Source organism: Marmota marmota, unplaced genomic scaffold (assembly GCF_001458135.2).
Source record: "Marmota marmota marmota unplaced genomic scaffold, marMar, whole genome shotgun sequence".
Classification (NCBI taxonomy): domain Eukaryota; kingdom Metazoa; phylum Chordata; class Mammalia; order Rodentia; family Sciuridae; genus Marmota; species Marmota marmota.
The window spans coordinates 20710446-20734539 of record NW_025999960.1 but is presented as its reverse complement, the minus strand read 5'-3'; the positions used below and the strand labels follow the sequence as shown (position 1 = coordinate 20734539).

The 24094-nt window shown below is 34.8% G+C and overlaps 2 protein-coding genes across 2 annotated transcripts; one reads left to right on the top strand and one right to left on the bottom strand.

Moving 5' to 3' along the window:
* Window positions 1-10160: 10160 nt before the first annotated feature.
* Window positions 10161-11096, bottom strand: LOC107148892 (olfactory receptor 6C76-like). Its single transcript, XM_015493623.1, has one exon. It carries the CDS (start codon window positions 11094-11096, stop codon window positions 10161-10163), a length of 936 nt encoding a protein of 311 aa, XP_015349109.1.
* An 8829-nt stretch (window positions 11097-19925) lies between these two features.
* Window positions 19926-20864, top strand: LOC107148768 (olfactory receptor 6C75-like). The gene has a single exon (XM_015493492.1). It carries the CDS (start codon window positions 19926-19928, stop codon window positions 20862-20864), a length of 939 nt encoding a protein of 312 aa, XP_015348978.1.
* The last annotated feature ends 3230 nt before the right edge of the window (window positions 20865-24094 follow it).

Sequence of the window (24094 nt, the reverse complement as noted above, 5' to 3'; positions counted from 1 at the left end):
TGCCATTGCACGCAGATGGGTTTCCACACTAGTGCTTTTCTATCGCATTAAAGTCCGTGCCTTTCTTTCAGGGTGCTGTCAACTTGTTTGTCGTTATAATCAGCCACAGTTCAGCCTCAGTTATCCCCCTTCATCCACCATCACCACGATACAGGATGCGAGGCAAAGCACTGCACTTGAGTGATCCTTGACATGGACCTCAAGGAGAGCATGTCCTATTGCATGCGGGTTAGACGCGTCCACTCCCCGCCCCACGAAAAAAGGCGTCGGCTGATATGGTCTCGGATCTGGGGAAGGGCCCTCCTTAGGACTGAGCCATACTATGCAGCCACTTCTGCACAGTGGGATAGGACCTCTACTCTCGCCTGTATTGTTTTAAGAAAACAGAAAGGGAAAACTGTGGTGAGCCACTTCTGCCGTTTATGCAAATTATGGTCACCATTACATGATGGCGCTGGCTCCGCTGTGGTCTGTGACAAACAACTCCTTGTTTGGGAGAGTTGGCACATGACTTTTCATCACTCTATGAGAAAGCTCCACGTGGCTGCTTTGCATTGGGGCTTGAGATGCTTTATTAAGGCTGGGAGGGGCATCCCAAGAGATTCGGAGATGAAGAACTATCAGGGGCCTGAATAAAGTTGTTGAAAGAAGATTCTTGGGTTGCGTCTTTCTTGCGGGCAAGAAGTCGCGCGACAACGCAACAAGCAACGCAACATCTAACCATATATATATATCAGCAGGAAATAACGTTTTAGAAAAGATTAATTGCAAAACATTAGTTTTGATTAGATGCACATTTTGAAATACAGATATATCCAGAAAATACACATCTTTCTGAAAGAAACTAAGCAGAAGATGATTTTAACAATAGGGGCATTAACCATGTTAACCTAAAAATGTTTTCCTGTGTAATCGGTGAGATTGTAGGTTTTAGGTCTGCATATATTAGAAAAACTAGATAAGTGTGCAGATACTTCTATCAGGAAATTATAAAGCCATCCTTTTGTAAAGTAAAAAGTATCTAAAAAGAGAATTAGTAAAATGAGTATACAAAAAAAAGATAAGAGTAAGGGGGTTAGCCTGGAGTTCTGACTGCTACATAAAATGTGAAAACTCTTAAAGGAAAACAAAGTACATGCATATCTAAGGAGTTGTTGGGTTCTTTTTTTTTTTAATCTTAATTTTTTTTGGTAAGGATATATATATATATATATATATTTTTTTTTTTTTGGTCTTTTTTGGAACTGGGAGTCAAACCCAGAGCTTTGCGAATGCCAGGCAGGCACTTTGCCATTGAGCTACAACTCAGCCCTGGGTTCTTAATTATCACTTCAAAATATGCACTGAATGTTTCCTTTTAAAATATTGTTTAATTATTCATCACCTCCACCCCCTTGCAGGTCAAATGGCATCTTGACAGAATTGAACCCATGAGGAACCACACAATAGTAATAAAGTTCATTATTTTAGGACTGACAGAGGGCCTAAATTAGAAAATTGTAATTTTTCTTTTTCTATTTGTAACATACCTTTTGAGTGCTACTGGAAATCTTACCATCATCCTTCTGACCTCATTGGATTTCCTCCTCAAAACACCCATGTATTTCTTCCTAAGAATTTTTTTCTTCTTAGAAATCTCATTGACAACTGCCTGCATTCCTAGATACCTGGTTACCAAGGTCACTAAGAAAAATACTATTTCCTGTGATGCTTATTGGGCACAAGCTCTCTTTACTGCTTTCAATAGTTTCTCCTGTTGGCTGCTATGTCCTATGGCCGCTATGTGGCCATCTGCAAACCCCTTCATTATGCAACCATTATGAGCAGCAGAGTGGTCCACAATCTGCTTGCTGCTTATCACCCCTGGAGCTATTCTGAGTCTAACCCTAGAATTCTGTGATGTCAATATTATTGACACATTTTCTGTGACTACACTCCTATCCTGAAACTTGCCTCCACAGACACCAAGTACATAGAATTGTGAAAAAATCAGAGGGGGGGACAGATATATTTGATTCAATTCAGGGGCACTCAACCACTGAGCCACATCCCCAGCCCTATTTTGCATTTTATTTAGAGACATGGTCTCACTGGGTTGCTTAGCACTTCACTGCTGCTGAGGTTGACTTTGAACTTGTGACTCATCTTGTCTCAGCCTCCCAAGCTGCTGGTATTACAGGGGTGTGCCACCATGCCCAGCTAATTGTCAAATTTTATTTTAGCAATTATCACACTCTTGAATACATTAGCACTGGGATTGTTGTCTCATATCAAAATCATAAGAACAGTTCTAAAGAACCCTTCTGCCCAGGAGAAGAAGAATGTAAGGGTTCTGTGTTGGGAATTGAGGTTTCTGATAGCTTCATGCCTGTGGCATTCTTGGTGGCTAGTGAAGTTTCTGTGCAAAGATCAGAATACGTGGCTTCTAGGAAAACTCCTGTGCAAAGACACAGGATGCCTAGCTGCTGTAGCAATGTCCTACATGAGGTGACTCTGTGCTAGAGTCTTACCAGCTTCAACCTTGATCTCAGGCACATAGCTCCTGGGAATGAAGTAAAATGCTTGCTAGATAAATACAACATTTCACCAAGCTCCAGTTCTTCTGGACCTGAAAGCTAACAGTAACTTTAAATAATGGGCTTCTTGAGAGCTACACAAAGTTCCTAACATTGCATATTGCAACTATAGAATGTAACTGAGGAATAAGCTGAATAATGTTGCTAACTCTGTAACCTACCTAATGACACAATAAACAACAATGTAGTTATGGCATTAAGGACCTAATGGAACCTACTGGAATAAATAAATGTGGCCACTTGGATCAACAGCCATCTTTCCTGCCTCTGCATCTTGTCTCTGTCTCCTTTTAGTTTTCTTGCAGAAGAAGACTTTTTCCACCTGTTTCTCCCACTTGATTTTTGTCTCCATCTCTATGGCAGTTGTATTTTTATGTATCTCAAACTGTCTGCAGAGGAAAGGATATCTTTTAACAAAGGGGTATCAGTGCTCACTATTTCCATTGCACCTGTACTAAATCCTTTCATATATAAACTAAGAGTTAAGCCTGACCCAGCTCCCAGCCTGATGGTTAGCCACACCTATAGTTAGAAACTGGATACTGACTAGACCCTGCTTCAATTATAGTCAGCACAGAAAATTGGTGTCAGCCCAATTTCTACTACCCAAACTTGAGTATTAGAAACTAGAAACCAAGAAAACAAGCTGAGTCTCTTTCCTCAATGGTAAGGTCAGTACCAAAGTGATCAGCATTGATCAGGGTGAGCATTTCTGCAGCACAGATCACTCATGGAGAATCCACAACCAAAGGACCTGTGGTTATAGACAACCACCTGGCTCTATGCCATCTTTAAAAGGATCCTGTACAGGGGAGCAGGTACATGGAGACCAACAACAATCACAGTAACATCCCAGAGCTCTGCATCTTGAACTTCTGTGTACAACTGAAACACCCGACAGACACACCACCATACCTTCCAGTCATCAACCACAGGCTCCCAAGCTGGAAAACCAGAACTGGCTGGCATGAGGTCCACAACAACTAAAGGAGTGTCTCATTACCCCAGCCCCTCTGGAGAGATCCAAAATCAAAGAATTATGAACATCTTCTCAATGTCTCAAATCCTAATGGCATAAATGGCAAGATTCAACAAGGATTTTCTTCATTTTGGCATGCTTTACTATAAATAACTCTCACATAAACTTTAATTATATATAGTACTTTTTGTCTTGGTTGTTATTCGTTAACCTAGTAGCAAACACTGTACCTTCAACCTGTTTAGATGTATTTCCTCTAATGTTTTAAAGCATTAATTAGAATCATTCTCCCCATCTTTGTTTCCCTAGTCCTCATTTATATGTACTCCTCTTACACTTTAGCTTCCCTACTACATTATCTGCTACTACCTCAAATGCCCCCATATTTTTCTCCTTTTATCCTTGGGGCATACTATTCTTTTCTTCTTTTCTCTCTCTCTCTCTCTCTCTCTCTCTCTCTCTCTCTCTCTCTCTCTCTCTTTCTCTCTCTCTCTCCCCTCCAATCTTTCTTCATCAACCGTAAGCCCTCACATAATGTCACAGCAATTGTACTCTATTTAATAACTAATTTTTCAACATGTTCCAGAACTTTACTACAAGTTTATACCTGGATAAGAGAACTGTGGAGAACCATATCAGCAAGTATTTCATGTCATAAGATTGCACAGTATATGGCTTAGCTCTAAAGTTACTGTAGTAAATACGGGTTCAGTTTTTTTTCTCAAAGTGATGCTGGGAATTAAAGTATCAATACCTCTATGATACCCAACCAAGGATTCTTAGGAGAAAGAAGCTCATGAAATAGTTCTTTGCTTAAAAAGCAAAGCAATATACTTCCCATTAGATTAGTAAACATATAAGCACTATGAAAAAAACTGGAACAAACAACCCAAAACAGCTCTGAACACTTCAACAACTGACTCTTTAGAGAGTTCCTAGTTAAAATGTTCAATGAGCAAAAAGAAGATGCATACACTTTTCATATGCTGTGTATGTCTTCATTTGTCACAAAGATTTTTTTGAATTCTCCCATGACCTATTTTATATTCAAATGAGTATAATTTAATCTTCACATGATAAAATGGTTTCTGTTATTCTTTTATTGATTTCTAATTTTACCTGATTATGATTGAATAAGATACAGGGAATTATTTTTCTCTCCCTCCCTCCTTTTTCTCTTTTGTATTTCCTAAGACTTACTTTGCATCCTAAAATATGATCTATTTTGTCAAAGATTCCATGTGCAGCTGAGAAAAAAAATGAATTTGGTAGTTCATGGATAAAATAGTGTGTAGACATTGTTAGATCCATTTGATTAATAGTATTTATAAGGTCTGAATGTATGTAGCATATGTCTGGGTGACATATCTATTTGTGAGAAAGCTGTGTTGAAATCACTGAGAATTATTAGGACTTTATGTTTAGTCTATCTGGGACTTTATGTCAAGTAGTGTTTAATGTATGTAAGTCCATTGACGTTTGGGGCATAGATATTTACAATCATTACATCTTTCTGTTGGATATTTCTCTTTCCTAGAATGAAGTTACCATACTTTTTTTTCTTCTGATTAATTGGGTTTGATAGATTCTTTGTGAGATATGAGAGTAGCTACCCCTGCTTGTTTTCATCTTTATTTGCTTGGCATATTGTTTCCCAAACTTCTGCCCTCAGCCTGTGGATGTTTTTGTCCATAAGGTGAGCTTCTTGTAAACAACATATGGTTGGGTCCTAATCCACTTTGGCAGTTTATATCTTTTCATTAGAGCTTTGAGACTATTTACAATTGGTGCAGTTATAGAATGATATTTTTTGTTTCCTGCTATTTTGATTTATTTCTAATGTTTAATTCAGACATGACTCTCCTTCACTTAAATTGTCTTCTAGTGAGATTATTCATTCACTGACTCTATTTTTTTATTTTTATTTCATCTATGCATAATACTTCTTTAAGTATCTTTGTAGTACTGAGTTAATAGTCATGAATTCTTTTAATTTATGCTTCTGTTGGAAAATTTTCATTTAACTTTCAATTCTGAGGGAATAGCTGTGCTAAATATTATAATCCTGTTTGGTAATAATTATCCTTCAATGTTTGGTATATGTTCTTCCAAGCTCTCCTGACTTTTTGAGTGTGTGCTATGGAGTTAGTAGTAATTCCCACAGCCTTACTTTTAAGTGTGGCCTGCTGTTTATCTCTTATAACTTAAAAATTCTAATCTAATTCTGTATATTACATATTTTAAATATAGTGGGTATTGGAGAGGGGTTTTTTACCCCAAATCTTGTCTATTTAGGATTTTGAAGATATCTTGTATTTGGATTTCCATTTCATCCTGATGGTTAGGAAAATTTCCTGTTACTTCACCAAAAAGTTTATGCATGCTCTTTGTTTGTATCTTACTGCCTTTCTCAAAGCCAATGATCCTTACATTTGGTCTCTTAATGTTGTGGCAGATTTCGTAAGTCCTCTAGTCATAGTACATTATCTTTATTGCTAGCTCTATTTTCCAGATTATATACCTTAACTTGGAAGCCTGAAAGTATGTCTTTTTTATGGCCCAATTAGTTAGTGATACCTTCAATTGAATTTTACAATTTATCTATTCATTCATTTCTGAGATATCTATTTGATTATTTTTCAGAATATCCATTTTTCAAAATATTTATTTTTTAATTATATGTGGAAGCAATGCCTGTATTTTATTTATTTATTTTTATGTGGTGTTGAAGATTGAAAACAGGACCTCGCACATGCTATGTGAGTACTCTACCACTGAGCCATAACCCAGTCCTTCAGAATATCTATTTATTCAAATAAATTTTTACCTCCTTTATCTTCTATCTTAGCTCATTTCTTTGATTTCCTTTTAGTTTATTGATCATTTTAACCCTCTTATTTTTGAATGCTTCATATTAGCTCTTGTCCACTTCCAGTTTTCAGGAGTTATAGACTTTTGGAGGCATGCTAGTTTTTTGTTTTCTCATATTTTCTGTATGTCTTTGTTTAGATTTGTCTCTCTACTCATATGGGTCTTTCTCCCACTGTTGTCTAAAGGAATCTAGTGAGCTGCTTTCACTTCACCTTTGTCCCAATCCATGAATATATCATGGCCCATGTCAAGGGGTCCCAGTCAATGTGTTTATAGTACTTTGGTTAATCCCTTACACCCCTTTGAGGGGACAGGATGATCACCTGTGACTGAAAATAATTAAGACAAAACCGAATGCTAATTAGTCTTTAAGCTTGCTAAACATTTTGTAAAACTTCAGCTAATCTGAAGTGGAATATGGGGATTGCACACTACAGTAAGCTTAAAGGTTGGTATGAAAGAGATGGAATTGGTATCATACTTCATATGGCATGTACATCAAAGAGAAAGAAGGAAGAATACAAGGAGAAAAAAATGAAGAAAGTAAGGAAAATAATGAGGGACAGAAGAGAGGCAGAAAGTGAAAAGTGAGTGAGATTATCAAAAATAGCAAGAATAAAAAATCTAATGTATACATCCAATTCATACTTTACCCTAAAGAAGATAACACTGGCAGTCAACCCCACACAAAAAAAGTAAAAAATAAATCATCCAAATAAAACTAACAATAACAACAAAATCTAGGATATAAAATAGAACAAAAAATACTTAAAAGAAAGAGAATAAATCTAAAAAATAGAAAACAACAAACAAAACAACTAATCAATTTAGCAAAAGAAAAATCAAACAAAAAGCAGAACACACCAAACACACACACACAAATCACATACACTCACATACTCATGCACACATGCACCTACTAACAACAGAACGGAACAAAACAAAACAACAAATAGAAATAAGAAGCATACAGAAATAAAAAAATCAGTGAAAGAGGCAGAAACTGGAGAAATGATAAAGAGAAAAGAGAGAGAATGAATGTCAGAGTAAGAAGAGAAACAAAATAAATAAGTCAGATTAATACAATATTTTACATTCAAAAATGTCAGTGAAAGAGACTCTTTCTAGGAACCCCAGCTACTCAGAGGTCTGAATCAGTGGGGTCACAGGGCTAAACATCCCTTGGTAGATTTCCTGTACTACAAAACTCAAAAATGCAACAAACATAATTAGTGATCATACAATAAAAACAGAGGAAATTTAAAAAAAAAAAAGAAAAAGAAAAAGAAGAAGAAAGGGGTGTGGGGAAGGAGATTAGCCAGGAGAGGAAATAGTAAAAGGAGAGAAAAGGAGGAAGGTTCATCAAAACAGAGAATAGTAGTGTATTTCCAATAAACACATTATAACATCACAGATTTTTAAAAATTCAGAAGAATGGATTAAGGAATACAATTCTTGATAGTTTGAGGGAATATCAAATCAATACATAATGTTGTACACGTGATATAACAAAGGCTAATATTAGAGAGTCAAAAATTATTCCTTGGTGATGTTTCTGAAATGGAGGGAGTTCTTAGACTCCCTGTTTGGATTATGTTCACTATTGGGAGGTACAGAAGATATGTAAACTTCTACAGCATAATCTCTGAGTATCTCTGGATTACTGCATGTTACTTTGAATAAGAAGGAGCATTCAGAAGGCTAGATGTCATGGGTGTGGTAACAATGTTTTCAGATAATCAGGCAGTAGTAAATTGCAGATGAAACCCAATAGCTTGAATATACTTGAAGAAGCTACCTCAGTCTTGTGCTAATATCAAGCTACAGAATTCCTCACCTGTGACCAGTGGGCACACCCATTAAAATTTACTGAATTTTATTTTGCTTTCTTTTCTTTCCATTTTTTATTTCTATTAATATTCACATTAAAGAAAGTGTAAAGGACTCAATCTCTCAAAAACATCTACCAGGAAAGAGTAATTTTGTCCATTGTTTTAGGACCACTGCTTCATGAAAAATTAATGAAAGAAAAAAACTCTAAAATTAGCTATCAGTAAAATTCTAAACATATTCGTCAGATGACAGAAAAATAACAGTGGGAACTCAAAGAGTCAGTGCCTTCACTGAAGAAATCATTAAGATGGCAAAAAAGACAGAATCAATTTTTAAAAATGATTCTGTTATCTAATAAAAATCTCTAAGCAATTAGGGGAGTGGCTAAGTTAGAAAAGGCAGCAAAATTTGGGAAGAAAATGTAGCATTTGGGGTATCACAAGTCATTCTCTGATCTGAGTTAATAACCCAACAGAACACATCCTATCCTTAGTTTTAAGAATACAGGATAGTGTCACAGTGTTTTTTAAAATCTCTGTAGGCAGTCATTGAACTAATTCACAATTTTAAATAAAACCTACAAACATAATTAAATTAATTTTATTTGAAATTAATCTAATAACATTCCAAATCTTTCTCATGTTATCAGAGTTAATGACAAAGAGCAGACAGAAAAACAATTTTATTTCTCAAACTGTGTTAAATTGCAAACATTGCCTTCTTATAGAAGGCAAAAAAACAACAAAAACATTGTGTGAACATCCAATTGTATATATAAAATTTGTAATAAAGTTTACCATATCCCTCATTATTATTTTTAAGTTGCATTACAAAATTCATTTTGTTATTTGTTGGATAAACATTTAATTGTTAAACATTTACCAGCACATTATTTCTCTTTTCCCACATGCACTGATGGGTCTGAAATTTTGAGTACCATATTGCTTGAGTCATCTACATCAATAGGTATAAAGCAAACTCATACTTATGCAGAATCTCCAAAGCAACTACTGGGAAAATAAAAAAAGAAATCCCTGTCAAGCAAAGAGGAAGAAAAAGAAAACCAATTCTTGAATGGCTAGAAATTCAGCTCTATGATATCTAAGAACAGATTCCAGTGAATGGCCCAAATCCAAAGGAAGTTGCTATCAAGTAAGAAAAACACTTCTTGCAAGCACGTGAATTCAATATTTTTGTTTAGAAATATGGATGTTTTAAATATTCATGCTCTTAGCAAATTTGTTCATTTTCATCTGGTTTTCAGTATGCATAATGCTCTTTATAACAGGGATATGGAGTGATCCTCAGTGTAATTCATTAAAAATGTATTGTGATGAATATACTGGGGCCTGCCAGAAATACTAAAGTCAGCCTTGCAGTAACTTTGAAACTGGAGTCAAAGAGCATGAAACAACATACACTACAACAAAAAGATTAAATTCACAATGAAGATATGACACATACACAGTAAATAGTATAGGACAATATTCATGATGTGAGAACCACTGGAGATCAAGGAGAACTAGAAACATAGTAGAAGACATTAACTCACAGAAGAGTTTACTTAGGACTTGGAGATTACACCTTTGGCAAAATATTTTCAGAGTGGTCAAAAGGAAAGTTCAATGATCCTTAAGCCTGAAGTCTGGCAATTTTATTAAAAGTCATTCTTTTTATTAAAAGTCATTATGTGAAATCAAAATATTCATACTCAGAGAATTTTAATGATATGTAAATGTAAAATTAAAACTGTGCCAAATGAGATCAAAATAGGAAAAATGAAGAATACAACATTCAGGAAAAGACAGCTCAGTAGGGCATTGATGCCCAAATACAACAATGTTGATATGGCATTGCATGCGAAGTTCCATTTAAACTTCAGACAATAGACTTCTTTACCATTAAATTTTATTTGAAAAATATTTATTAATCAAGTTCTTAAAGGATTGTTTTACTTGCTGGTTCCTTAAGGAGTAAATAAAGGGATTTAACATTGGGGCCACAGAGGTATTGAGCACAGCTATGCCCTTGGTCAAGGTTTCCCCTTCTTTGGCTGAAGTTTTGACATATATGAAAATGCAGCTTCCATAAGAAATGGAGACAACAATCATGTGTGAGGAGCAAGTGGAAAAGGCCTTTTTCCTTTGCTCAGCAGAGGGGATCCTCAGAATTGTTTTAATGATGAACATATAGGACAGAATCACTAATGTTAAGGTTGTAATCAGAGTTAATATGGCCAGGAGAAATGCCAAGAGCTCTAGGAAGGATGTGTCTGTGCAGGAAATCAAGAACAAAGGAGAGGAGTCACAGGTGAAGTGGTCAATGATGTTGGAGTCACAGAAATCCAGTTGTAGTCCCATGATCACAGGTGGAAAGATGATGAGAAAGCCGGTCAGCCAAGAACCAAGGACAAGCAGGGTGCAGATCCTGCTGTTCATTATTGTTGTGTAGTGCAGTGGCTTGCAGATAGCCACATAACGGTCATAGGACATGGCAGTCAAAAGGAAAAATTCTGTTGCACCAAGCAGTATGAGGAAAAACACCTGGGCTGCACAAGAACTATAGGAAATGGTCTTATCCCCTGTTATGATGCTGACCAGGTATCTAGGAATAGAAACTGTGGTGAATGAGATTTCTAGGAAAGAGAAATTCCTAAGGAAGAAATACATGGGTGTTTTTAGGTGCAAGTCTACCAGAGTGAGGGTGATAATTGTTAAGTTTCCAGTAATGCTCAGTATGTAGGTGAAAAACAGAAAGAGAAAAATGAAAACATTTAGCTTTGGGTCATCTGTTAATCCCAGAAGAATGAACTCAGTTGCAGATGTATGGTTTTTCATTTTTTATTGTTTACTTCTTATAGGTCTAAAAATGAAAATTTGAAACAATGATTTAGTGAGTATGGTACTAAATTTTCACCACTTCTCCTGAATTAGGAAACATAAAAGGCTTATAAAGAAACAAAGAATTAACCAAGGTGTACTAAATTTTGAATAAGTATATTATCTACAACAACAACCACAAAAACTATGTCTGATGTCCTTTTGCATCACCAGTCATTTAATACGAAGCTAGTCACTGACAATGTCTAATAAATTCATCTGTATAAGAAAAATATACCTAAAAAATCAAAAATCTAAAAATGTAAAATATTCTTTTAAAACTACTATGCAAATGAATATGTTTTCTGATTTTCTGTAAATGAAGCATTTATTGAAGTATTTCTTAATTTTCCACAACATTCCAAGATATTTAATTGTCTAACAAAGAATCAGAGCCATCAACACTAATACTTCCATAATCCTAATCAAACAAAACCTAAATTTTCCCAAAGTACTAAATATTTTACTTTCTGAATTAAATAATATTATTTTATCATTCTATATATGAGATTCTAAGGGCCAAAGTTAAGTGATGCAGGTTATACAATTATTAGATGACAGAAAAATAAATGAGGGAAAAAATAGAAAATGCACTTACTGTGAGGTAATCCCACCTGGTAGCAGTGAACCACTGAAACCTAAATGCTAGGTTGCTTTTCTTTGAGTGACAATGTTTGATGCATTATTTTCAGAGCATGTCATACACTTCTTGACCAGTGTCTTATCTCTGATTTTCTTGCACAATGTCAAACTTATAAAGCATATAGGTGGAATTTGAGCTGATGATTCTTGTTATATACAGTGAACATATTTAGGAATGACTCTATTAGAAAACCTATTACTAATATCAGAGAAGCCCTGACAGGAACTTGACATAGACTCAAGTACTGCTAGAAGGTGCTACAAGCAGGCTTAGGCAACAAATCCAAGAAGTTGAGGAATTTGTGATCTAGGAATGAGTTTGTGACCTGATGGGAAATCTGGTGTCCTGGACAGTGGATGAAGCTCTAAGGGCAGTCCCAAGTGGTCAATTCAGTTAAGTCTGATACTCAAGTTTGAAAAGTGTCATTGCAAAGCCGACATTGATAGAAAGTGTCTCTGGCACCAACTTATTACTTAGGAGTAGAAATATGAGCTGTAAAATTGGAGATGGCAGTAGAAAAATGGACAGTTTAGAAGTGGTTATAATGAAGAATTTCAGAGCCAGAGATCATGAATTTCTGGAAAACCTTGAAGAAATAAAGAAGGAAAAAAAGAAAGAAAGAGAGAGGCTGGGGGAGAAGGAGGGAGAGCGGGAGGGAAGGACAGATAGACAAGGAAAGAAAAGGGGGAGAGAGAAAGAAGGAATAAAAGTAATGAAGAAGTGGGATTCTTTTAGTAGTTTTAGTACAATATTTACATATAAACAGGCAAGTACAGGTGATAAAGGTGCATATCTTGCTTATTAGGTAAGTGAAACTTAGTTCATGAGCAGGAGAGGGCTCATACCATGAATGAGAATCAAGAATCAATAGCTATGGAAAAGAGGTGAGCTGCATGGCTTATAAAAGAAAACTGTGAAGAAAATTAATAGTTAAGGACTATTCCAGGTTTTATGATTCAAATATTTTGTATCTTTTGTTTTCCAAAAATTCTATTAAAAGAAAAAATCCTGCCCCAAGATGTTAGGAAAATGTGCCAATATATTTTACTTGGCTCTCACTAAGTATTGTTTAAAGAAAGATGGGTTATGATTTTTTTTAATGAGTTCATTTTCTAGCTAGAAAAAAATGGTTTATAAATATTCTTTTTAAATAAACAAACTAGTTTTACCTGCTTTTTATCTGTTTTGTCTCCAAACAGACATGGGAGATTCTTACTGGAAAGCAAAATTAAAATGTCTCTGGAGAGTATAGTACTGATGAGAGCACCCTAAAGAAAAGAGAATAATTTTAATTAGTCTTATTTTATAAATTATGTTTTCTCAACATTAAATAGCAGAGATTTGTATAATACCAGCAACAAAAGTGAGGACATGACAATCTTGAATTATTTTGGACGTCCTATTGTCAATCTCATTTTTTTTTCAACCTGAAACAAATGTCTGCCAAAGTCATATAATCCCATAGCATGGAAAATATGAAAAAAAATACTGAAAAGAGTAAGAGGAAAGGCCACATGATATTTAATTTACAATTAAAATGTTTTATTCATTGATAAAAACATATTGAGTGTCTATATTAGGCAGGAGAAAGTTAGTAGATAAGCATATCAGCATCACCAAGATACAATGACAACCAAGAGTATAATACAAAAATAAAGCTCATGAAATTCACAAATTAAAAAAAAAAACTCAAGCACTGTTTTTTTTTTTTTTTCACAATAGAAGTAAAGCAAGCAAATTTTATGTGCTGTTTTCGTTATCTGTGTCTAATTTTTCCTGTTGGACAATTTGGGTTCCATTACATTGTTTCAACTACTGAAGTATTTGATTACAGTATGTTTAGCATATATTCTTTATTTGAATTTTTTTGTTCTTCTAATCATTTTTATATCTACCAGGACCTGCTATGGCAGGTGAATCTATGTGAATGGGGTAGAAACACTGGTAATTTAGGTTAAATGTCTTATTCAAAGAGAAACTTCAAAAAGGGACATGCTCTTGCTTCTAACCAAAAATATAAATTGGAAGTGCTCCTTCCTTGTTTTCTAAAAATTTGGTAAATGTTTGGTGCAAGCTATTTCAGAACTTTATTTTATTTTATTTTATTTTTTACATTCTCCACCAGGCTTGTGCGAAAATGTTTTCTTTAGAAGACATGGCAAGTGGGCTTCAATGAAGGCTCCAAGATTTGAAAACCCTCAGGTCATACCTTTCATACTCTCTTCTCCAGCAGTGAAAAAAAGGCTTGCTTCTAATGTGACAAAGATGATTTGATGTCCTTGTGTGTTGTGTTATGCAAGATTCTTGCCAGTTTGGTTGCTCTCCAGCATCTTTCCATTGCTGGCTCTGGAGAAACAAGCTTTCAGGAATTCTGAAGCTATCATAAATGTGCTGGCAACAGCCTGAGTAATACTGGATGTGAACTCATGATCCCCAGTTGAGCCTCAGAATAGGGACCCAGCCCACAGGTGGTTTTGGTAGCACTATTGCAACACTTCCAGGTTTTTACTCCTAGACACTGTGAGATTTCTGTGTGTCCCTTTGAGGTGCTAAATTTGTAGTACTTAATTACAAGGCACTGGATATTACTACAGAAGATACCTGACTGCAGGAAGCCACCAGTGAAATGTGTGTGGACCAGATAAGCATGGAAGCCACTGAGTAGAAAAATCTGTTATCTGGGAACTCCCAATGGCACTCCTGCTGGTTTTGAGAGGGTCCAGTGCATTTGAATTTCTACCCAGTTCTGTCAGAGGTGCCTTACATCTTTCAACATGTGCATGACCTGCTGAGAGCCAAGCAGCCTGCCTAGGCACACCTACAACCTGTTTTTCCTGAAAAAGCAAGCCTGAGATAAGACTCCTCCCACACTGAAACCTTATACCTCCCAATCCCCTTTGATCTGTACCAATATATTAAAAAAAAAAAAAGCAAGAATGAGCTTCCATTTTTATTAGAAGCTGCATCCCTCTGGTCAGCTTGTCCCGTTGCTGACCCCACTCAGGAAACATATTCCTGGTGCCCTGTGGTTATTTTCTAGTGTTGTGGGACAGACAAGGCTAGATACCTAGGGAATTAGAAGGAAGTAGTTTTATTGGCTGCAGCCAGGTCCAAAGGGGAGGTTTTGACTTGGTCCATTTGTCCCTCTGAACCCCCAATTCAGAAATGTTTAGAATTTCATACCCAGTGTGTATAAAAGGGAGAGGGGGAGATCAAAGACTCACAATCTGCAGAAGTCCACATACAAATACATTTTTTCTACTGTTCTGGGCAATCAACCCAGGCCTGGAAAGTAAATCAAGGACACTCTCTCAGAAAATCAGTGCCTGGGAAGGGAGCATTCTCTCCTTTTCCCCCACTAGCTGGTTCCCAAAGAACCAGCTAATTTGTATTATTCACTCTTATCTTTTGGATTGTAAGGGACCCTCCCTAGGACCTAATCACTGTTCCCTGAAATGCAGATGCCTCAGTGAAGGCTTCAGGCCTGACAAGAAGCCTGAGTTAGAATCCCTTATCCCATTCTGCTTCTGCAAAAACACACCTCCTGCCTGAAAACTCTGTTGCAGAAATTCTTGCAGATAGTCTAAGAACAATTATGATGAGGATCTCTGGAAAGGTTAATTAAGATATTTTTGTGAAAGAGGGTGTGCCACTACAGTAGTACTACTTTCTTAGCTTTTATTTCTCAGCAAGCCCATCCTCTGAAAGGAACCCTTTCCCTAGTCCACACAGTACATGAGCCAGACCTGACTGTGCCTCCCACGTGGAAGCTTTGTAAGGAAGAGCATTAAGATCCAGCAGCTTGACATCAATTTTCTTTGGACTCTTTAGGACCTGGCAATCTACTATGCCAAATTCCTTATTATTCCTCTTAATGAGAGCAGTTTCCTTCTGAGGTAAACCCTCAGTAAACTTATCTGTTTCTACTATTTTTTTTTGTTTTTATTTTTTGTCACATCTAGGACGCCAGCCAAGTTGCCTTTACTCCACAAAATTTCTACTTACTCCTTATTTTGGTGTAGACTTTAGAGATATTTTTTCTAGTCTTCTATTTGTGCTAAGGGCTTGAATGATGGGTAATTTTATTTACTTTTGTTTTTTAATATATTGTTCTCTAGGTGTGTGAATTTTTTTTTAATCAAAGGAAACACAAAATTCATAAAAAGAAACTAGGAACTACAAAGCATTTTAAAATCCCTTTATCTCTTCAGCTAGAAAGATGGTAGAAGTCAGTTAGAAAATGCATGGTAGGCAGCATAGACTCCTCCAGTGATTCTTGCACCAATAAAAAAACACAAACCTAAATGAAACCTTTATCCACATAAAAGCCTCAGAGAAGAAACTGAAAACAGCATACCACTGGCCAATGTAAAATTGCTGTCTCTCAGACCATCAAATGCATACTTCATGTCTTCAGTAAAGAGAAGTGCAGATTGTTAGGACTTCTATTCTTTGGGTAACATCCATTCCTCTTGTACTTTGATGAAATTCTTCTTTTACTATCTTACAAATGATGTTTAAATGCTAAAGGTCACTACTAAACATATTTTTTTTTTGTAAAAATACTATAAATGTGAAAATGTAGAGGAGTAACAGCAAGAAACACAGTGATATTTATTACCAAGCTACATTTCTACAATTGTAATAAAGACAACATTGGAATACTCTTCAGAAGTTTTTTCCTCTTCTTTTCTATTTTTTTAAAACATTGCAGTGATCTGGATTAAATCCAAGGTCTCATGCATATTAAGCAAGTGTTCTACGACTGGGCTATACTCTATCCTTGGGGGTTTTGCAGGGTGCTATGGTTTAGATATTAGGTGCTCCCCAAAAGTTCACATGTGAGACAATGTAAGAAAGTTTAGAGGTGAAATGATTGGGTCATGAGAGTTTTAACCTAATCAGTGCATTAATCCCCTGATAGGGATCAAGTGGGTAATAACTGTAGGCAGTATGGGACTCAAGGAGGTTTGTCACTCAGGTTGTACCTTTGGGGTACATTTTTTTCATGGTGGTAAGGGAAATTCTCTCCCCCACCCTTTTCTTTTATAATCTAAATAAAAATCCAGTGTGTGAAATTTGTTCCAGGGATGTTTCCCTTTTCCTTTCTGGACTGTAACTGATGAAAAAACATAAAATATTAATATTATATATGGTATTAATGCATAATCTCTCCATTAGTTACTCTATTTCGCCTTTGTCCTTGACCCAGATGTAAATTAAGCATATTTACTTACTATCCAGAATGGTACTCAAACTCATATTGAAGATTTTGAACTCAGAATGATTTTACCTGTTCTACATTTCAGCTGGCTTATTTGAAGAGAAATCTAGTGTGGTTTTCACCTGAGGTTCACTGAGCTTCAAGTCTTTGGTTGACACTTTTTATTTTATTTTTATAATTAATATTTTTTATGATATGATGTCTTGTTATACAGCCCAGGCTTGCCTTGAAATTGTGACCCTCCTGCTTCAAATATTCTGAGTATCATGAGTTGATATCTTTAATATCTTAAGTAACATTTTTGCAATTATTATTTTGAATATTGTTTTGTCCTATATTCTCTTTGTTCTTCTGGGATACCAATTCACATGTATATTAGAGGTCCCATGGAATAGAGACAACCATATTTCCTATATTCATCATTTGTTTTCCAAATATGTGTGGCCTAATATTTCAATTTCCCTAAAATTTCTTTTATTCCATGTTAGTCATAACTTTCCTTCATTATCAGACCCTATCAATTATTTCATTCTTATGAATTTTTTTAAAATTAATGTGAAGAGAATATATTTATACAATAAAAGTAAAACATTTTCTTATTAGTTCATACTAAATGTTAGACATTTAATAAAATATATCCTTATATGATTTTCTAAATTATATTTTATTAAATGTCTATAAAGGGAATATCCTACTCTACTATATGTGTCTTAATAAATTATTCTTTTCAATTTCAATTTCTTTAGAAATTTTCTGGCTTATTTTACCAATTGAAGCTGTTTTACACATTTTACTGTGATTTTTTAAATAAGGAGTAAGCAAAATATTTAAATATTTTAATGTAATTTTGCATTATTTTTAAAGAAAGAATAAATCATTTCCCTGGTTTAAAGGACATGTATACAAAAATGTAGATGTGTTTTCCTTGAAAATATCTTGTTAAATTATATTTCTATTTTAATTTACTTCCTAAAATGCTAGTTATGCCATTATTTTTCTCTGTCCATCAAATTCACATGTAAATATTTTATGCTATGAGGTGATGCAGAGACTATAGGAGATATATGTTTGACACCCCCAAAACACATACTATGAGTTAATTTTAGAATATTCGGTGATTAAAGATTATGAACAACATTGTCATTAGCTTGATATTCCTCTCTAAATTCTTTTGGAAGGGAGAATGAGAAGGCTCCCCACAGCTCAGACACTTGGCACAACTTACTTTTTCATACATCATTTGAATGCTACTATATAAATTAGACTCCACTTTAATGTCAACATTTCAGGCTTCCCTAAAGACAGTGTAACAAGAATATTAATTAACTTTGATATTTTGTTTCTAGGGTTAATGATGAAAATATCAATTAGTATCTTTTCCCATCAGAATTCCCAAGAACTTTTACCAGTTTTGAGTAAATATGCTCTTTGTATAAAAAGGGGAAATATAATGAACAGCATTGTGGAGACAAAACCATCTCCATTCAAGTCAGAATAAGAAAAACAGAAAAAAGAAGCATCAATAATAAAATAGTATGGTTTTGATACAAATAAACAGCTTAGATTTCCAGATTTTAGGTTAGGCTGAACCTAGACATTTACCTTTTGATTTGTAGAGAAGTCAGAATAACATGTTGGAAAATGCCACACATATGCTGATTGGAGAGCAAGAGATATAAACAATGTTTATGTATATTTCTAAATGTCTTTGGATTTCAATGTGAACACTGTATCTGTTGAAAGGGAAGCAGCAAAATGTACGGGTTGGAAATTAATTTCTAGGCAGTTAAAAAAACATGCCTAATATATATTTGGTTATAATAAAAAGAATTCTTCACAATGCATCAGCAAAGAGAACCTCCGTGAAATTTGTGGAAAGTAAGTATTTTTTTGCTATTTTGGTTTTCTATGCACAAAGAAGTTGTCACATAAACCATTTAATTGCGAATATGTGACAATAGATTCAGCTAGATAAACTCACATTTAGAGAAACAAAGAAATTATTTATGTAACATGTATCTCATGATGAAATATTCAAAGAACATATTTCAAAGTGTTGCTGTATTTCTCTATTGGACTAGCACCATGAGAAATAATTCTCAAAATGTATATAAAAATAATAGATACACATTCCATTATACTTACTAAAGTATTCAGTATTTTAATATTACTGAATGCAAATTATTTCTTATACGATAAAGCTAATGATGAAGTGAAAGTTACTGAACAATTAAATTGTAAATTCCATGTAAATTTTCAACTGTGCATTTAAATATCAATTCTGTAATGCATATTTTTTAGTCGTAAAATTAATTAACAAATATTTTTCTGTTGAAAAAGTTTTAATGGCCACTACAAAAAACAAAACAAAACAAAACAAAAACTCAAACCTAAACATACATATATCATCAGGAAATAACCATTTAGAGAATATTAATTGCAAAAGATCCTTTTTGATTAGCTACACATTTTGGGTACAGATATATCCAGAAAATACACATCTTTCTGAAAGAAACTGAACAGAAAATGATTTTACTAATAGCAGGATTAACCATGGTAACCTAAAAAATGTTTTAGGTGAGATTATAAAAGGTAGGTCTGCATATATTAGGAAAACTAGATAAGTGTGCAGATACTTCTAGGAAAAAATTATAAAGCCATCGTTTTGTAAAGTAAAAAGATATCCGAAAAGAGAATTAGGGAAATGAGTATCCAGAATGGAGATGAGAGTAAGAGGGGTTAGCCTGGAGTTTTGACTGTTATGTAAAAAACTCTAGAAGGAAAACAAAGTTTCTGCATATCTACTGAGTTGCTGGCTATTTTATTAAACTTGGAAAACTGCACTTGATGTATCTTTTAAAATATTGTTTATCACCTCCACCTCCTTGCAGCTCAAATGGCATCTTGACAGAATTGAACCATGAGGAACCACACAATAGTGACAAACTTCATTATTGCAGGACTGACAGCGGACCCAAATTGGGAAATTGTAATTTTTCTTTTTCTACTTCTAACATATCTTTTGAGTACTACAGGAAATCTTCTTATCATCCTTCTGACCTTGCTGGATTCCCACCTCAAAACTCCCATGTATTTCTTCCTAAGAAATTTTTCCTTCTTAGAAATCTCATTGACATCTGCCTGCATCCCTAGATACCTGGTCAGCATAGTCACTAAGGAAAAGACTATTTCCCGTAATGCTTGCTTGGCACAGGCACTTTTTGCTGTTTTCATAGGTATAACACAGTTTTTCCTGTTGGCTGCTATGTCCTATGACCGCTATGTGGCCATCTGCAAACCCCTTCATTATGCAACCATTATGAGCAGCAGAGTGAGCCACCTGCTGGTTGCTGCCTGTTGGATAGCTGCTGGGGTAGCGATCATTCATGGAGTTATTGTGAGTCTGACCATAGAATTCTGTGATGGCAATGTTATTGAACACTTCTTGTGTGACACCTCTCCTATCCTGAAACTCTCTTGCACAGACACCAAGGAAATGGAATTCTCAAATTTTATTTTAGCCATTATCACACTCTTAAATACACTGGCTCTGGTATTGTTCTCTTATATCAAAATCATAACAACAGTTATGAAGATCCCTTCTGCCCAGGAGAGAAAGAAGGCTTTTTCCACCTGTTCCTCCCACCTGATTGTTGTCTGCATCTCTTATGGCAGTTGTATTTTTATGTATATCAAACCTTCTGCAGAGGAAAGGATATCTTTAAACAAGGGGGTATCAGTGCTCACTGTTTCCATTGCATCTGTACTAAATCCTTTCATATATACCCTAAGAAATAAGCAAGTGATACAAGCCCTGAGGGACCTAGTAAAAAAATGTACCTTTACAACTTTGAAGTAACGGCTTTGGCTTTTGTAAAAGCATACTATTGAGAATTAGTGAAAATGCTATCCTCTACTAGTTACATTTATAACATGTCCCTTAATTAGTTTTTATTATGGCAGTCACAGAAGTTACCCATAAAGAGCCTTCATTGTCCTCCTGAATGTTTATCATTTTACTAGCATGGTCCTTCCCCGTTATGTTCTCTCATGATTATGATTATCAAAATATTCCACTATGAATCCTTATTAGAAACCTCACATATCTTGCATATGGTTTTCTACAATAGATGACCCCTTTAGTGAACTCTGTAAATATGAACTTATTTATTTTCCTCAATCTCTAAGGACGACTGCTTTCTTAGCCAGACAATGTTAATATTTAAAAAATATATATGTGATGTTGCTGGAAGCCCATGTGCCTTATTTCTTCCCTTCCTCCTTTTCTTTCTTCTTGCCCTTTTTTTTCTTCCTTTCTTATTTTTTGAGCATATGGGACGACATTTATTTCTACATACTTTCCTTCTCCTCATTTTTTGTAAGTTTTCTCTTACTTTTTTTTTAAATATTTCTTCTTTCTTTCTCTTTTGTCTCGGCTAAATATCTAAAAGTGTACATTTATAAGGCTGAATATTTTATACAGCTCCCATTACTAGTTTTTCATGTTACTATCTGTTATCGCCTTTCTTTATGCATTTGATCTCTTGAAGTAAGAAAAACAATAAGAAAGAGAACCATCAACATGCTGTCTGCCTCACATCCTCATCCTGTGTGTACGTGTATACTGTATCTATGAGAATCCAGTGAATCACCACCAGTACTCACAAATGACATGCACTTTTTACTTTGGAACGAGTTCTTGCCACATTGCTGAGGCTGGGCTTGAACTTGTGATGGTTCTGCTTCAATACTCCCAAACCTCCACCTAACCTTCTTCCCCTCCACTCCCACTGGTGCAATTACAGTTATATGTAGTGGAGCACAGCAAATATGCATCTTTTATTTGATATATTTACAGTAGTTACATTTAAAAATGATTACTGATATAACTGAGGTATATTCTCTCATATTTGTAATTTTTATTTTAAATTTTGTTTTTAATTATGTTTGTCATTTAATTTTATCACATCATTAGCATATCAATTATATGTCTCCCACATTTTTACCCTTAACACATCTCCTCCTACAGGGTGTTTTGTCCTAAGTTGGTTAGGTTTTAATTGCTCTGACCAAAATACTTGACCAGAACAACTAAGAGGAGGAAAATTTTATTTTCAACCTCGGTCTCAGAAGTTCAGTCCATGCATGGCCAACTCCATTGCTCTGGGCTCAATATCTTTCAAATTTTTAATGTTTTCTCTAAAGTTTTAAATTTATCTATTTTAAAATTAATCTATGTCAATCTTCAAAAGAACATTATACCTCCTCATGTGAAGAGCTGTACCTTTGAAGAGCAATTGAATCAGTCCTTTAAGACACTGATGTCATTCATATTTTATAACTAATACACCATTAGTATTATGAATTCAAACACTTGTCTTTTTTTAAATTAAGAAAAACTTTATCTTCATTTTTTTATTATTCAACTTTCCTGCTTTCTGTGTAGAATAGTGTTACAAATCTATATAATATTTCTTCTGCTTGGAGAACTTTCTGAAATGTCCCTTTCAGATCAACTCTACTGATAATGATTTTAATCAGCTTTTGCTTCTCTGAGAAAGTCTATTTCTCTTCCCCTTTTGAAGAATAAATAAACTGGATGCAAGTTCATAGTTTTTCTCTTTCAATATTTTAAGTATTTCACTACATGGTTTATTTCTTGCTTATTTCTAATATAGCAGTGTTGTAACTTTATCCTTGCTCCTCTGTAGGTAAACTTTATTTATTCCTCCCATATTTTTTTCAAGATTTTCTCTTTGGTTTTGTTTTTCATTATTTTTAATATGATCCATAGTTGTACCAATCAAAAAAGTCATTCTTCATTTTTATTGTGTTATAGATTCCATTTCTCTAGTTAGAGTAGCTATCTGTTATTGCATGCTGTATCTTTTTCTATTAGAGCACTTACCATATTAATCACAATTATTTAAAATTCTTCGTTAGATATCTCCAACATTTACATCATGTCTGGCTCTGGTTTTAGAGCCACCTCTGTCTTATCAGATTTTCTGCTATCTTTTGTAATCCCTTGTAATATTTTTGTTGAAAGCAGAACATGTTGTATTAGTTAATGTATCTATAATAATCTTGCTAGGAATTGGCATATGCTTAGTGAAGATTTATTGTAGGTGTAGTGTCACAGGTTTCAATATACGTTTTTGTCATTGTTTTTGTCTCCCTTGTTGACTTTGGGTTTCTGTAAAAACTATTTCTTGGAGCGAGTCTGGGTCTTTTACTTTTAAAGCTATAATCCACTGTTATTATATTGTAGCCTTGTTGGTGTAGTGGTTAGTTGTGGCAAAGGGCCAGTGTTCTATGATTTTATGATTTAATATCTGTCTTTTAGGTCAGTGACTCTACAGTCTGAATTTCACAAGTGTTTCTGCAGTAGTTCAGATTCCTCCATGGCTATGATTGAGTTGGAAGATGGAATTTAAGGTGCTCTGGAGTACAAGCAACACCTTTCCTGCAGGTGGGAGAATGATTTGATGAAGTTCTCCAACTGTAGGTGTCTGTAGTGGAGAACACTTTTGGAGTCTTTCAAATAGCTGCTTTTCTCCTTTTCAGCAGGAAGGATTTGTCTTGGCTCTTGACCATAAAACTTGATCATGTTCCTAGAGGTGGTTCCCAGGAAAGTATGGGTCCTTTGATGATTTTAGTTCCCAGGAGTTTCAAAATCTCATTCTAGTCCACACTCAGCTTCGAGCAATTTGTGAAAATTGTCACTTAATTTTTCCAACCTGTGTATAGGACCAGCAGTTCCACTTAAGCAGATCTGTGGTGTTTCACCCTCCCTCCAGGTTCCCTGGTGGCAGTATATCCTGTGCTTTAATTCCTTGAAAGGTTCAAGAAAAGTCATCATTTTTTATTTTGTTCAAGATTTTCATGCTTTCAGGATGGGACTTTGAAGTTCATTATGTGTCAATCTATAACTGGAAGTTAAAAAAATTAGTTGTTCCAATCACAAGCTTATTTTAAAATTTCTATAGAAAGACAAAGAATCTAAAATAATCAAGATGACTTTGGAACCATGCAATACTTAAGACATTGTATACTTTAAAATATTTATTGCATTTATCAAATTTTCAT